Here is a 14,950-nt window from a genome sequence, read left to right on the forward strand (position 1 = left end):
ACATGGTAGCACATGTTAGATAAAACATGGAAAGAACCAAGTGTCCAGCAATGGTTGACTGGATAAGGAAAATATATACACTTCAATGGAACACTTTCCTTAAAAAAGAAATGAAATTTGAGAACATAATGCTAAATGAAATGAGCCTGTCACAAAAAAAAAGACAAACACAATATCACTCCTTTATTAAATGAGATACTCAGAGTGGTCAAAATCGAAGAGATAGAAAATAGGTTAGGGATTGCCAGGGGCTGAGAAGAGGGGTAACTGAGAGTTATTATTGAATGGGGAAAGATTTTTCCATTTTACAGGATGAACAGAGCTACAGTAGTGATGGGTTGCACAATATTTTAAGTGTTTGTGTTGCACACTTTAAAATGGTTAGAGGCCAGAGGCTAGGAAAGAGTCTGACAGTGAGGTGATATGCTAGATCCAGGTTGGATTCCTGGCACCACCTGGTTCCCTAAGCAACGCCAGGTGCATCCCTAGAGAGCCCTGAGTGTGACCCAGGAAACTCCTGGCCCCATAAAGCCTGAGCATTATCACATCCTTGGGCCCCTGAATTGAACCCCTGGCCCAATTAAACAAAAATCACCAATGGGTGCCCTCAGGCTTCCATAAAACCAACTGGGATCCCCTCTAGAATAAGTAATGAATAAATGAAATGGTTAAGGGCTGGAGGTAGCCCATAGGTAGAACACTTGCCTTGCATGTGTAAAATTCTGGATTCGATCACCTGTACCACAAATAAATAAAATTACTAAGATGGCAAATTTCATGGCATGTATACTTTACCACAGAAACAAAAAAAAATGCACCATTTGCAATGAACATCAAAAACAGAAGGCTCTTAAGTGTTTATCTAATAAAAAATATTGAAGATTTCAAGATGAAGATTATTGAAAGGCATTCAACATAGCGCACAGAAAACTTTATAAGATGTAGTTTCTTCCCAAATGTATTATAGATTCAATACAAATTCACCCAAAAAATGTTTTCCAAGAAACTTGAAAAGGTGTGGGGGCTGGAGAGATAGTACAGCGGGTAGGGCGTTTGCCTTGCACGCGGCCGACCCGGGGTCAAAATCCCAGCATCCCATATGGTCCCCTGAGCATGGCCAGGGGTAATTCCTGAGTGCAGAGCCAGGAGTAACCCCTGTGCATCGCCAGGTGTGACCCAAAAAGCAAAAAAAAAATTGAAAAGGTGATTCTAAAATTTATAAGAAATGGGACTGCAGAGATAGTACAGTGGGTAGGATGCTTGACCTGCACTCAGTTGACCTGGTTCCAGACTCCAGCCCCCACGGAGTTCCCTGAGCCCAGAGCCAGGAGTCAGGCCTGAGCACCACCAGGTATAGCGCCAAAACAAAACAAAAAAAAATTAAAATAATAACATTTGTAAGAGAAAGGATGAGGACAAATGTAGACAAGATGTCCGGAACCAGAACAAAGCTGGGAAGGCTTCATGTTTCATGTTTCAGTGTTGTCCAAGACTCTGACAACTACAGCAATTAGTGTGGATTGACTAGTGAAAGAATAGAAAGCCAAAAAGTATCTGCACATATGTGGAAATGTGATACATGTTAAGAGTGGCACTGAGTCAGTGGAGAACAAATACAGACTAATAAAAGATCCTGGGACAGCTGGTTTTCCCCATAGAAAAGATAAAATGAAACCCTTAATTCCACTCACAAAAGTCAATGACAGGGGCTGGAGCGATAGCACAGCGGGTAGGGCGTTTGCCTTGCACGCGGCCGACCTGGGTTCAAATCCCAGCATCCCATACGGTCCCCTGAGCACCGCCAGGAGTAATTCCTAAGTGCAGAGCCAGGAGTAACCCCTGTGCATTGCCAGGTGTGACCCAAAAAGAAAAAAAAAGTCAATGACAGACGTTACTGTCACTGTCATCCTGTTGCTCTCGATTTGTTCGAGCGGGCACCAGTAACGTCTCTCATTGAGAGACTTATTGTTACTGTTTTTGGCATATCCAATACGCACAGGTAGCTTGCAAGGCTCTGCTGTGTGGGCTCGATACTCTCAGTAGCTTGCCGGGCTCTCCGAGAGGGGCGGAGGAATAGAACTGGTGTCGGCCACGTGAAAGGCGAATGCCCAATCACTGTGCTATCGCTCCAGCCCAATAACATACGTATAAAGATTAAATATGAAGTTCAAGGTGCTGGAGATGTGGCATGGTGGTAGAGCACTTGCTTTGCATGTTTGATTCTCAGATCTTTCCCAACCCCCTAAAAAAACAAAGAATAAAAATGTAAAATGCAAAATATTAGCAGTTTCAGAAAAATTTTGCAGGGGGCAGGAGATGGCTCCTCAGCTAAGGCACACGACTTGTGAGTGTGAAGCCACAAGTTTGGTCCCTGGTGTCACTGCACATGTAAAGCACTATCTACGCTGACAGTGACTTTTGGCTGCACTGCAGCAGCTGCATGCAAGTACCACAGACAAAGCAGCTAACACAGCAGCCAGGAGCGTAGTACCAGGAGAGTACATGTGAGAGTCCCCCAGCAGCCTTTAGGGAGCACTGCACCACAGCGACAGAGTGTGGCCCCCAGTGAGTACGTGTGGAAGGAGTGCAGTGAACAAAGTGTGAAGCCCACTGGGTCCCACAGCCAAGTGTTCAAACCCCGCCAAGTGTTCACCATGGTGAAGCACGCACATAATTTCTGGACATTGGAACAACATCAACAAAGGGAAGGGATGAAGGGGGGAACATTTTATTATCTTCCATGGGAATTATTATTTAAGAATACACAAAAAGTAGATGTCAGAGGGGCTGGAGTGATAGCGGATAGGGCGTTTGCCTTGCATGTGGCCTACCCGGGTTCGATTCCAGCATCCCATATGGTCCCCTGAGCACCGCCAGGAGTAATTCCTGAGTGCAATACCAGGAGGAATCCCTGTGCATTGCCAGGTGTGACCAAAAACCAAAAAAAAAGTAGATGTCAGAAACAAAGAGATGGATGTGGGCTGGAGAGATAGTACAGCAGGAAGAGTGCTTGCTTTGCATTCAGCCAACCTGGGTTTGATCCCTGGCACCACATAGGGTCTCCCCAGCCCTGCCGGGAGTGATCTCTGAGTGCAGAAGCAGGAGTAAGCCCTGAATACTGCCGGACATTGCCGAAAGAGAAAAGAAAATATCGATGAGCTGAACAGCAGTGAAATTTAAATTAAAAAAACAAAACTGTTCATTCAGGGGCTGGAGAGATAGAACAACGGAGGGGGCACTTGTTGTGCACACAGCTGCCCCAACTTCAATCCCCTACACCCATAACGATCTCCTGAGCCTGCCCTGAGCAACACTGCGTGTGGCAACAAAACAAAAATTTTAAAAAGTCTGTTCATCCAAAGATCTGCAACAATGAACCACGCCTTGGAAAAGGCAATTTGCAATTCATAAGTGACAAACTATTATCGCCCCAAATACACAAAGAACTCCTAGAAACCAGTAAGAAAGCAACAGAAAAGAATCAAAAATTAGGCAAAAGAACAGGCAGGTTTTGAAGGAAGAAACCTGAATGGCCAATAAGGATTTGGAAATATGCTCCCACCTCATTAGTAATCAGAGACATGCAAATGAAGATGACGGAGAATTGCCATTTCAAACAAACCTGTTTGGCACAAATGAAGCGGCTTGGGAAACTTTGATGCTGCTGGAAAACAGAACCAACTCTTGGACCCAGGAACCGGGGCAAAGGCGCTCCCAAAGTCATAGGGGAAACCCTCTGGCTGTCAGAGGAAGCGGGGCGAGCAGAGACTGCAGAGCCAGCAGCGCAACTAGAATTCTTGCGCACGGGCATCTGGAGACGCATTTCAGAATGTTCCCAGCCGCTTCATTTGCAATAACAAGAAAACCAGAAGCAAATCAAAGGTCCCTAGATGGCTGAATAGAGAAATAAATCGTGATGTAATCACACACTGGAAAACTAGACATCAGAGAAAATAAATGAGTTACGGAACCACCACCTGGATAAATACTAGAGATATGACGTTGAGCTAAAAAAAATCGTTATTTCATTTCTCAAAAGCTCAAAAATGAGCCAAGTTATATAAAGCACCATTTGGGGATATAGGCACACAGTAGGGGAAAAAAAAATAAAGGAAGACTGTTACTTACACAAATATCAGGGGAATACTTATGCCTTCGTGGGAGGTGGGGTATGCCTAGAGAGAGCTCCCCAATGACGTTCTAATTCCTCCAGTGAGGCTCGCCCGTGTTTACTGCATTATCATCACTGTATGACTTTCATAAGCATCACACTTACTCCTGCACAGAACAACACTCGCTAGAATAAGAAGACGCGCGATGAAGCGATTTAGCATGCAGCACTGGCTCATTCTCTCCCTGCTGCCGAAAGCCATGCACACACAATCTCCTTTATTTTCCTGGCTGCTACCGTCAGCGATGACAAGCGTCCCCATTGCATCCGTGAGTAATCAGACACCCAGGGAGGTGAGGAGACTTGCCCCAGGTGACATAGCTAAGGGGGTCTGAGCTGCAAGTCCAGCTCTGCCTCTCTCCATGCCCTGCCTCTCACACACAGGAAGCAGGGGGACCGCTCTGACACCCTCTGATCCAGAACATTCCCCTCTCCCAAGTGCCTGCAGCCAGCCTAGGCCCAGTCTGGTCAAGGGTAACATCGGGCCTGCTCTGTACTCCCAGTGCTGGAGCTGGAGCCCAGCAGGAGTGAGACAGATGTGTCAGTATTTGTTCTCTGTGTCCTCCAAAGGGGGGCAGGATGCAGAGCGGCGGGGCACTCACCACGTGGGCTGTAGCCGTGAGTGTCCATGAAGGAGAGGCCCAGCCGTTCATCCTCCTGCAGCGTGCTCTGGTCCGTGAAGCTGCGGTCCACAGCGCTCATCATGTGCGTCTTCTCCTGGCGGTAGTTGACAGTGGCCTTGGTCATATTTACCGGCTTCCTGACAACAGTGGGTGAGAAAGACAGGTCTGAGCAGGGCAGGACGCATCCAGAAGTGAGGGGAGAGAACCAGCACTGAGGACTTGGGGGATCAGGTGGGGGGACAGATGACACTGGAGCCATTGGGAGGCACTCTAGACTAGGACTCTGTGTCCATCTTCCCTCGATAGACCCCGAGAAATGCGGCTTCCCCAACAAGGGGTCAGTAGGGCCCCGGCACCCCGGGGACCATGGGGGGAACCTGGCTCCTGCAGAGCTGTCCCTGGGGGTTCAGGAACTATTAGTGTACCCCACACTGAGTCTCTCTGTATGTCACCAGCAGCCAGCCCATCGAAAGCTGAGGTGACTGTCCAGTCCCAGCCCCCCGAACCCACCTTCTTTCTCCCAGTGTCCCTGGAACTCTCTCTCCATTGAGGATGGACAGCAGCCCCCCATGGCGGGCACAAAGCTCAGCCAGGACCCAGAGTGAACCCCAAGCGTGGCTGCTTCTTACCCGTACCACCCAGCATGGTCCCACCCAGGCCTCTCTAGACAGGCAGAGAGCCACGCAGAGTCGAGTAGCTGTCACAGCCCCAGCCCACAGGAGGCGAGAGGCCAACCCCCAACCCGAGGCAGCTGAGCTCCTGGAGGGACCCCTCAGGAAGGGGCCTGAACAGTCCAGCCCTGTGGGACAGCTATCAAAATGAGGATGCAGGCAGGGGAGGTGGGGGCGCAGCTCCCAGATGGAGGGTCAGAGGAACAAGGTACTGGGGACGGGGGTGGCTGTGGAGGTGGCGCCCAGTCTGAGAGGAGCTGAGAACCCCATCATGGGGAAAGAGGGTGAGGGAGTGCGGTCCACCGTGCAGCTACAGCACACAGGCTGCGGGTGCACCAGAGAAAGGACCAGAGATGCTGATGACTTGGCAGGGGGGCGGGTGAAGGAGGAGGAGGAAGAGGGAGGAGGAGGAGGAGGAGGAGGTGGAGGAGGGAAGAGGAGGAGCAGATGGAGGAAGAAGAAGGAGGAGGAGGAGGTGGAGGAGGGAAGAGGAGGAGCAGATGGAGGAAGAAGAAGGAGGAGGAGGTGGAGGAGGGTGAGGGAGGAGGAGGAGGAGAGGAAGAAGAGGAGAAGGAGGAGAAGGAGGAGGAGGAGGAAGAAGAGGAGGAAAAAAAGGAAGGGGGGGAGGAGGAGGCTAAGTGCTCAAAGTCCCGGGGAAGGACAGTGCTGCCACCAGGACACAGGGCTCTGTCCTTGCTGGGGCACCCTGAGGAACTCTAGGAGCAGCTGCACAGAGAGGACAAGCCTTCTCTGTCTGCACCACTGTCACCCAAGGTCACCAGGGGCATGTGGGGAAGCTTCCGTGGCCAAGCCTGAGCCCCTGATCATCAGCAGAGAAGGGAGGTAAGAAGAGAGCAGGGAACCAGGAGGATGACGGCAAGGGGAGAGAGGGAGGAAAGGTGACACCAGCACAGCATGGGGACAGACGGGGACCACGGGCAGAGGACAGGCTCAGCTGGTTGGACACTGGGGCCCAACAGGTGCTCTCCGAGAGGACACGGACACAGCTACATGGGGAGCACAGGTTGTTCCCCCAAGCCTCTGGCCCAGCAGGAAGCAGCACAAGGGAATCCAAGGGGACTGATCCAAGGGGTAGGGATGTCACAGACTCGGGGTCCCCACCCCCACAAGCTCAGGGGAGGTGAAGCAGGAATGAACATGGACACTCTGGAAAGTTCCGTGCCTGGTTTGCAATTCACTGGCCCCTCCGGGAGGATCCCCATGGCAGCCCAGGGGAAGCCCTGACAGCTGATGGGGTCTCAGCTGCTGGAAACCTCGTGTCACCCCAACGCAAGCAGTGCGTGCAGGGAGGAAGAGGGGAGAGCCCGTGTGCAAGCAGGAGAGCCAGCTCAGGTCTGTAGAATATTCTGGAAGGTTTCAGACTCACAGAAGCCAGAGTCACTCCAGGAGGTCGTGGGATCAGAGGCCAGGCTGCAGCCCAGTTCCAGCGCTACCTGTGAACCCCCTGTCCCCCTCTGAGCCTGCGTCCCGTTCCCCCTCTGTCAAACGGGTGTGCACATTCTGCACCTTCAGGACCCTGGAGGAAGCTGGGGCACACTGAGCTGAAGAAGCTCACAGGAAGGGGGGACCTAAGGAGCCTGGGCAGAGCACAGAGGCCAGGGAGGTGGCAGGACAGAGGCAGGCCTGACCCCAGCTGAGGCCCAGCCAGCATGGGAACCTCCACAGAGGAGGGGACGCTGTGGAGAAGGAGCAGAGGGGACTCACACATAGGTGCTCTGAGAGGTGAGCCTTGGGCCAGGCAGGGGAGGCCTGACCAGAGGGGGAGGGGGAGCAGGCTACTTACGGGTAGTAGGAGTAGGCATAGTGGTCCCTCCTGCAGCGTGCAAAGAGAAAGGCCAGCGTGGACACAATGCCCCCGCAGGCCAGGCAGAGCCCGGGCAGGTAGCACAGAGGGGCTGTGGCCCCTGCAACCAGCAGGGAGAGGCCGAGCCAGGCCAGGAGAGTCCAAGGGGCTCCCTGGGCCCAAAGATGACCCGGCTCAGCCCCTGAGGACCAGATGCTGGTCCCTGGTCGGCTGCTGGGGTAAGGGGTGCAGAGACGCCTGGGAGAACAGCTTCACACACACTCACACCCAGGAAAACAGCACGCCACACACCCAGACACACTCATGGGTGCCATGAAAACACACATCCGCATGCTCAGACATGCTCATAGGCACCACGAAAACGCATACTCCTGCACTCTGACACACTCACAGGCGCCACACACACCCTCACGCTCAGACACACTCTCATGTCACAGAAATACACACACCACACTCAGACACACTCAAAGGCACCACGGAAACACACATTCGCATGCTCAGACATGCTCAAGGGTGCCACCGACATGCACACACCCGCACACTCAGATACACTCGCAGGCGCCATGGAAACACACACACCCTCACACTCAGACACTCTCACGGGCACCACAGAAACACCCATCCTCACACTCAGACACGCTTGCAGGCGCCATGAAAACACACACCCTCACGTTCAGACATGCTCACAGGATCACACCAATGTGACCTCCACAGACATGCACCCACACGGCACACTCACACATGACCAAACATCCATAAGCAGTCCACTCACACCCTCAAGAGAGAAGCACTCCCCCAAGCTGGCACCCACACACCCTGCAGATCCCGTCCCTGTGCCCGCACCCTGCAGGTCCCTGTGCCCTGAGACAGCCCTTCGCACACACCTATGCAGGGCTGAGGGCCGTTGTGGGATCCAGTGGGACTTGCTGGAAACTGGGGCAGCCCCTCCCTCAGACAACACCGAGTGGGGGTAGGTGAAGGGGCCAGGGTCCCTCCTGGGAACCCGCAGCAGGACAGCCTAGAGCCCCGGCAGGAAGGGCGCAGAGCAGGGGGACCCCATCCGGGAGGCAGCTCAGTCTCGAGCCTGGGTCTCTCAGCCTCTCTGTGGGGGCCAGTGTCAGAATGCAGGGGTTCCTGCCCAAGACCAGACCCCCACCACACTCAGGGACCCCCACCCATACCCCCCACAGCAGCCCGTCAGCAGAGACCCAAGGAATGGACTCCGCCAGGAGCCCCGCAGATGGGAATAGAAGGAAGGAGAGAAGAGCGGGAGGGCTGGGCAGGTGGCGGGCAGGGGCTGGCTGGAGGAAGGGTCTCTCTGCTTCTCTGCTGATACCAGCAGAGGGAACAAAAGGGGAACAGGCTGCGATTCATGTGGCAAAGAACTTGCCGTGCTAACTATGAACAGCTTTGTAAGGGTCTATCTCACAGTGATTCAAAAAAAAAAAAAGAACACTTGGCTAATGAAAATTATATAATTTATGTTATCTTTAAACTATTATATCAATTCCTTGACTGGATGAAGAGTTATAATATATGTGTATGCACGTGTGTGTATATACATATACACACACATACACTCAACGGAATACTACGCTGACATTAAAAAATGAAAGTCGCGCCTTTTGAAACAAAAAAAGAGAACTTGCTGTGCATACTCAAGGCCATGGGATTGCGCCTGGCACTGCGGGCCTCTGGACTCTACTGAGGGCAGCCCTGGGGCACACAGGCACCTCGGGCTGTTACCCACTAAGTTATAGCCGCTTCCCCCTCTCTGCCCCTCACCCCGCCCTACTCTTCCCTCACACTCTGCCTGGATGCCAGGCTGCCCCGGTGGCTACAGAAGAGGAAAGCTGGATCCCCACTAGGGCAGCCCCATTAAGGTGCATCCATAAATATTCCACGGAATCGAGTAATCGATAAGTGAGGGAAATCAATGAAGAGCTCCGCCTCTGCGAGTTTCCTGTTCCTCCTCTAAACAAGGACAGTCAATAATGATCCCGGGGCTGCTCCAGCAGGAAGCGATGGTCTTCCCAGCTCCCTCCACCTGCTGAGTTGGAGGAGAAAGGGGCTCGGAAGGTCCTGCCTCCCGAACCCGGCCCTGGGGATGGGCAGCCGGGGGGAGCCCCCATTGGAGAAACACTGGTTTGAAGTATTTTGTCTTAGGAAGCAGCACAGGAACCAGGAAAGGAAAACTCAAAGAGTTGATTGCCCCCCTTCTCCGCCACTGACAGACCACAGCCACCCCATGGGCGGGCCCTACCCCCAGACTCTGTCTTGTCCATGCCTGGCCTCACGCATGGCTCAGCCCCAGGCCAGCTGGGCTATTCCTCTGGATCTGAATAGCTGGACCAACCTGCAAGGATGCCCAGCCTGGAAGCTGTGGGGAGAGGGTAGGGAGCTCTGCCTCCGGCTGCCTGGATGACAGAATGGCTATCCGTGAGAAATGTGCCTCGTGTGTGTGTGTGTGTGTGTGTGTGTGTATGTGTGTATGTGTGTGTGTGTGTAGGGGAGGGGAGAGGAGAGGAGATCAGGGTGGCAGCCCTTATTCAGCTCCAACCAGAGCCTCAGCCACCAGCTGCCCCCCCACCCCCGCTACCCCTGAGGTGGTTTATTTGGACTTTTAAGGACATATTCTGCGGCTTTAAAACGATGTGAAATCCAAGAGCTGAACCGTCCTTAAACTACCTGGCAGCTTAGGTTTGGGCTCGGTGCCTCCACAGTTCTAGATTCCAGCCCCCACCCCTTGATCTTGACTCAACCGCTGGGAAACCCACACCTAAAAGGGGATCTTTGAGGTGGGGCCAGAGGGGCAGGAAGGAGGCCATGCCTGGACCAGGGGCCCGGAGGCCCCTCGGAGCCCAGGGAAGGAAGGGGGAGGGCCAGGAAGAGCCGTGGCTCTGGGTGCTGGGCTAAGGGAGGGGGCCATGCTCCCCTGTCAGGGCAGACCTTGCCAGAGGTGGGAAGGGCTGGGTGCAGTCAGATCCCTGCATACTGTATGGGGAGCCCGGCAGACTCAGGAGGGCACTGCCACCTCTGGCACAGCTCCCTGGCAGCATGCCAGCGTCTCTGTTCCAGACACGTGGCCCTTGGCACCAGCCAGACCTGGGCTCCAGTCACGTGGCTCTGGGACAGCTTCCTGGGCAGGATCTCTGGCCTCCCAGGCCCATGCACAGGCCTGATGCCCAGGCTGGCAGCCCTCCACACACTCGCCAGGCGATTGCCACCCACCACAAGCCCACCAGGCCCGAGGGCCAGAAGCCCAGAAGCGCAGGTGGGCAGGGCCCGGCCTCACTCACTCACCCCTTGCGGATGATGATTATAATGGCGCCCAGGAGGAGGATGAGGACAGCAAGGCCCCCGGCACAGATGCCAAGGATGAGCCCCATCTCCTCCGACCTCTGGGACACCTCCAAGGGCCTCTTGCTTTCCTTGCAGGCAGCTGGGAGACCAAAGCAGGACAAAGGATCAGAGGGGAGTAAGAGGCTACCTCACGCCCTCCCCCATCCCAGGAACAGCAGAGAGATCACCACACACACACACACACACACACACACACACACACACACACACACACACACACACTCCTCACCTCTGAGCACTGCTATAGCCTCTTGCTCACGCACTGTCCCCTGAGGAGAATAGCTTCCCTCTGCTCTCCACCACTCAAATCCTCCCCCTCCCTCAGAAGATGGGGGGGTGGGAGGATCCCTACCACCACCCACCTCCCCACTCCCCGGCTTCCTGGGAGGTGATAGAGAGGGCTACGTACCCAGGGCATGGTCAGAACAACTCAGGATGGGGACCCCCACATTCCTTATCCTGAGTCAGACAATCCCTCACAACAGAGGGAGGATACACAGCCCAGCAGCAGGGAGGACCAACCATGGCAGCCCTCTTGGAGAAGGGGTTACCCCACTCTCTGCCGCACACAAGGGGAGAAGGAGCAGGAGGATAGGGGTCTTTTCTTCGTTGGGCCCCTGCAGTTCTCAGACCTGCAGAACTGCCTTCTGTCCCACACCCCAGAGCCCACCAGGGAGCAAGTTGCTCCCCAAGGATTGAAGTACCCAGCGGGACTCACCTTTCCTGGCAATGCGGATGCAGTTCAGTCTCGTCTCCTGGAGACAGAGATCAGGGTCTCAGCACTGCTGAAGGAAGAAGCCCCAGCCCAGCCCAGCCCTCCTGGGGACCTCAAGCAGATCACCCAGCTTGGCAGGAGGAGGGGCTGGGGAGCCAGGGGGAAGGTGCCTGGAAACAGGGCACTGCCCCGGCATTTTGGTGGTGGGCAAGGTGTGGGAACACTCTGCTCCAAAACACATAAACACTTGCACTCCAGTAAACCAACATGACCTCCATTTTTAAAAAAGTTTTTCTCAGTGACAGAGAAGGCTAGAGGCCACATGGTTCTGTGCAAAAGTGCACTACACCTTGCATGCATTAGAATTCGGTTCAATGCCATCATGGCAAAGAAAAAAAAAAACCTTTTGGAATGAGATGAGCAAAGGTAAGGGAGTGATGACAGGGTGGAGGGCCAGGCCTGGTTAGGAAGGAGATAGCGAGGAGGGAAAAGCCTGCAGGGTAAGGGGCTTCGTGGGAAAGAGCTCCTGGTCTTAAGGTCTGGACCCTCTGGGCTCCTGAGATCAGCAGCCGGGCCCTTGGGGAGGAGGCAGAGACAGCAAAGGGCTAGGCTGGGAAGGAAATTCCAAAAGGGCATAGAGAGCTGAAGACTTCGGAGTCTAGACACAGGAGGGGAGGAGCTTCTATGAGGAGGGCGTGGTCAGGGCATGGCTTCAGGAGAGCACTGCTCTGTGAGTGGTCAGGATCAGGTCAGGGGCGGGGCCTGAACCTGGCCTCTGGAGCCCATCTCCAAGGTGGTCCCAGCCTGCCGCCCCCCCCCCCCGCCACCCCTCGACCACCTCGCCAGTCTCTCACCCCTTTCAGGTGGCTTGTTGCCTGGAAGTAGATGAGATAGGCCTTCCTGGGCTCCAGCGGTGGGTTCCAGAAGCCTCGATAAGTCTGGTTGTCCCCCACGGTGAAGGGCATGGCCTCAGACAGGCTACTGGCCGCCAGTTCGGCCCCGAAGTAGTGCACGAGGCCCCGGGCCAGTGCCGCGTCGAAGGTCAGTGGCACCGGGAAGCAGTCCTGTCCGCCCGGCTCCCGCCGCAGCCTCCGCGGCCGCTCCTCCTCCACCACGACCTGGTACACACTGGACAGGAGCCGGGAGCTCAGGAGGCAGAGGGGAAGTCGGGGGCCCGCCCAGCTGGAGGCTGCTCTTGTCTCAGCCTCTCCCTACAGGAGGAGTAACTTAACCTCCCTGAGTCTATGCTCTGTAAAGCAGGGGTGATGCCAGGCGTGTGGCCTGCAGAAGAGGTGAGGAAGGAGAGCAGGCTAGTAGCCATGCTGTCACGTCCCGGTGCTACTCAAGGGGAGCCACTCATGGTCCTGTAACCCCATGGATTCCCCAAGCTTTCCCGGGGCTGCCACGGGACCCGGGGACCTCTGAAGCTCTGGCTCCACCCCGGCACCCCCTCAGTCTTAGTGGACTAAAGTTAGAGAAGATTTGCTATTCGTTCTCTTATTCAGGAATTGTGTGCTAGGTACTGGGGGTGCTGGACTCCTGGAGCAGATGTGGGATGTGGGGAGACAGTCACTGAGCAAGCCACCAAGGACACACCAACCCTCCATCCCTAAGCCCTGCCACCCCTGCGGCTGCTGCTACTCCCAGCCAGCAGTCTCTGCACCATTGCCAGTTCGGGGCCCTGGTCTAAGCCCTCTGAGCCCCTGGTCCCTGTAAGTGTGTATCTATTTATTTCTATTGCTTTCTTCAAGAGTCTTCAGCTGTGACTCCTCCAAATGTTTTCTCCATGGAACAAAGCCCAGAGCAAACAAGTGGATGCTGACAAATATCAATATTTCCCGTCACATCTTAGTCCGTGACCCCTCCCCCACACACACACACACTGACAGCCTGGTGCAGGGGCGGGGGTTGCAGAAGTGCCAATGCCTTGCTCTCCAGATGTTTCTTTTACAGCCCGTGGCGGCGTCCCTAGCACCCACAGCTCTCTTCCTCGCCATGTCCCCATGACAAACCTTCCTCCAGACACTTAGAGAGGAAAGGCCTGTGGGAAGGGCACCCAGTGTGGGTGTTGGGGGGGGGCACTGGGGCAAGGGTAGGACCTTGTCCGTAGGTCCCGACAGTCCACTGCTTGGTCCCCACTTTCCCACCTGATGGGGGCCCCTCGGCCCTGCGCCGGCCTCAGTAGCACAGTGATGGTGTCCTCTGACTCGCCCAGGGGTGACGGCATGTCGGCATAATCAAAGCTGGGGGCTGGGGAAGGGGACAAAGACATCAGCACAGAGACTGGCCACTGGGCCAGCAAAGCCAGGCTGTCAGTCCCCTCAAACCTCATCCCCTTCGTTCTTAGCCTGCAGCTTCCTGCCAAGCTGAGCTTCTCTGACCCCTGACCAGATGCCACTGACCACAATCCCCTGACCCCTCTAATGTAAATGCCCCTGACCCCTGACCTCAGGTACATTTAGCTCAGCAGGACCCCTCACCACCACCCCCAAGCCCTCCTCGCCCCCACTGCCCATAGGACTCTGGGGTTCTGGCCATCTCCAAAGGGAAAGGCCAGGTGTGGGGCACCCCCCACCAGAGATGTTGGTGGTGATCTCAGTGAGTGCCGCCTGGCCGAAGCCTTTGCCGGTACGAGCCCGCACGGAGAACAGGTACGTGGTGCCCGGGTGCAGGTTGGAGAAGACGTGGTAGGTCTCGTTGCGGAGCTTGGAGATGGTCCGTCGAGGGCCCGGCACGTTCACGGCTGGGTCTGACGACTCAATGCTCTGGTAGCTGATCTGGGGACAGAGTGAGCCGGTAGGCGGGCACAGGAGGCTAGAGGGCAGCCTGCCCCCATCAGGGCTCAGGTGGACTGGGGCTCAGGCAGGGCAAAGGGGGAGAGGCTCTGTGGGGCTGTGGGGATCCAGGCCGCTGGGCACTTTTGCCTTTCTTCTGCCTCCAGAGTCAGGCTGGTCAGAGATGGAGGAAACTGGGTGACACCCAACCCCAAACACCTCCCACCACGGGCCCCTGGGCAGAGCCCCCACCCACCTCATACTGAGTGATGAGGCCGTTGGGCTCCTGGGGCTCCTCCCACTTGAGGAAGATCATGTCCTCCAGGGGCGTGAAGGTGAGGGACTCCGCTGAGATCCCTCCGGGCACTGCAAGGGAAAGGAAGTGAGGGCAGCGCAAGTGGCCCAGTGCAGGACACCGCAGATTTAAACCCTGGCCTCAGCGTTGTATTTCCCAAGTTGTTCTGGGCTCCTCTAACTCTGAGACTCTGTTTCCTCATCTGTGGGATGGATGATCACCCTTCCCCAGCCAAATTAAATGGTGTACATAAAGGCCCAGGGCCAATTCCAGCCATTTCATATTATTCAGCCCATTTTCGCAGGACTCCAGAAAGCTTAGCTGGCACATTTGCTACTGTGAAGCTTATTTTCAGCAAGGAAGAATGTCTGAACACTCCTGTTTTGTTCCAGTTGAGTGGTTTTCAAAAAATATAGACAATTGCCAGAGAAATAAAAACAATAATTGCATTGCAACACCGAAATTATGGGCGGAGATGTTTTCTTGTCTAAATATTTCTAATTATCCAACAAT

The 14,950-nt window shown here is 54.8% G+C and overlaps 1 protein-coding gene across 5 annotated transcripts in view; it reads right to left on the reverse strand.

The window, feature by feature from the left end:
• PTPRU (protein tyrosine phosphatase receptor type U) overlaps positions 1–14,950 on the reverse strand; it is a 78,761-nt gene that overhangs the window by 23,825 nt on the left and 39,986 nt on the right. For all 5 annotated transcript variants that reach the window (XM_055138613.1, XM_004603532.2, XM_055138612.1 and 2 more), the window contains exons 9-16: positions 14,399–14,508; positions 13,944–14,145; positions 13,516–13,618; positions 12,223–12,496; positions 11,372–11,408; positions 10,594–10,732; positions 7,270–7,299; positions 4,774–4,931 (exon numbers count right to left, since the gene is read on the reverse strand). In XM_055138613.1, the coding sequence (XP_054994588.1) occupies positions 4,774–4,931; positions 7,270–7,299; positions 10,594–10,732; positions 11,372–11,408; positions 12,223–12,496; positions 13,516–13,618; positions 13,944–14,145; positions 14,399–14,508 (1,053 nt within the window). The remainder of the gene's footprint in view (positions 1–4,773; positions 4,932–7,269; positions 7,300–10,593; positions 10,733–11,371; positions 11,409–12,222; positions 12,497–13,515; positions 13,619–13,943; positions 14,146–14,398; positions 14,509–14,950) is intronic.

Source organism: Sorex araneus, chromosome 5 (genome assembly GCF_027595985.1).
Source record: "Sorex araneus isolate mSorAra2 chromosome 5, mSorAra2.pri, whole genome shotgun sequence".
Lineage (NCBI taxonomy): Eukaryota > Metazoa > Chordata > Mammalia > Eulipotyphla > Soricidae > Sorex > Sorex araneus.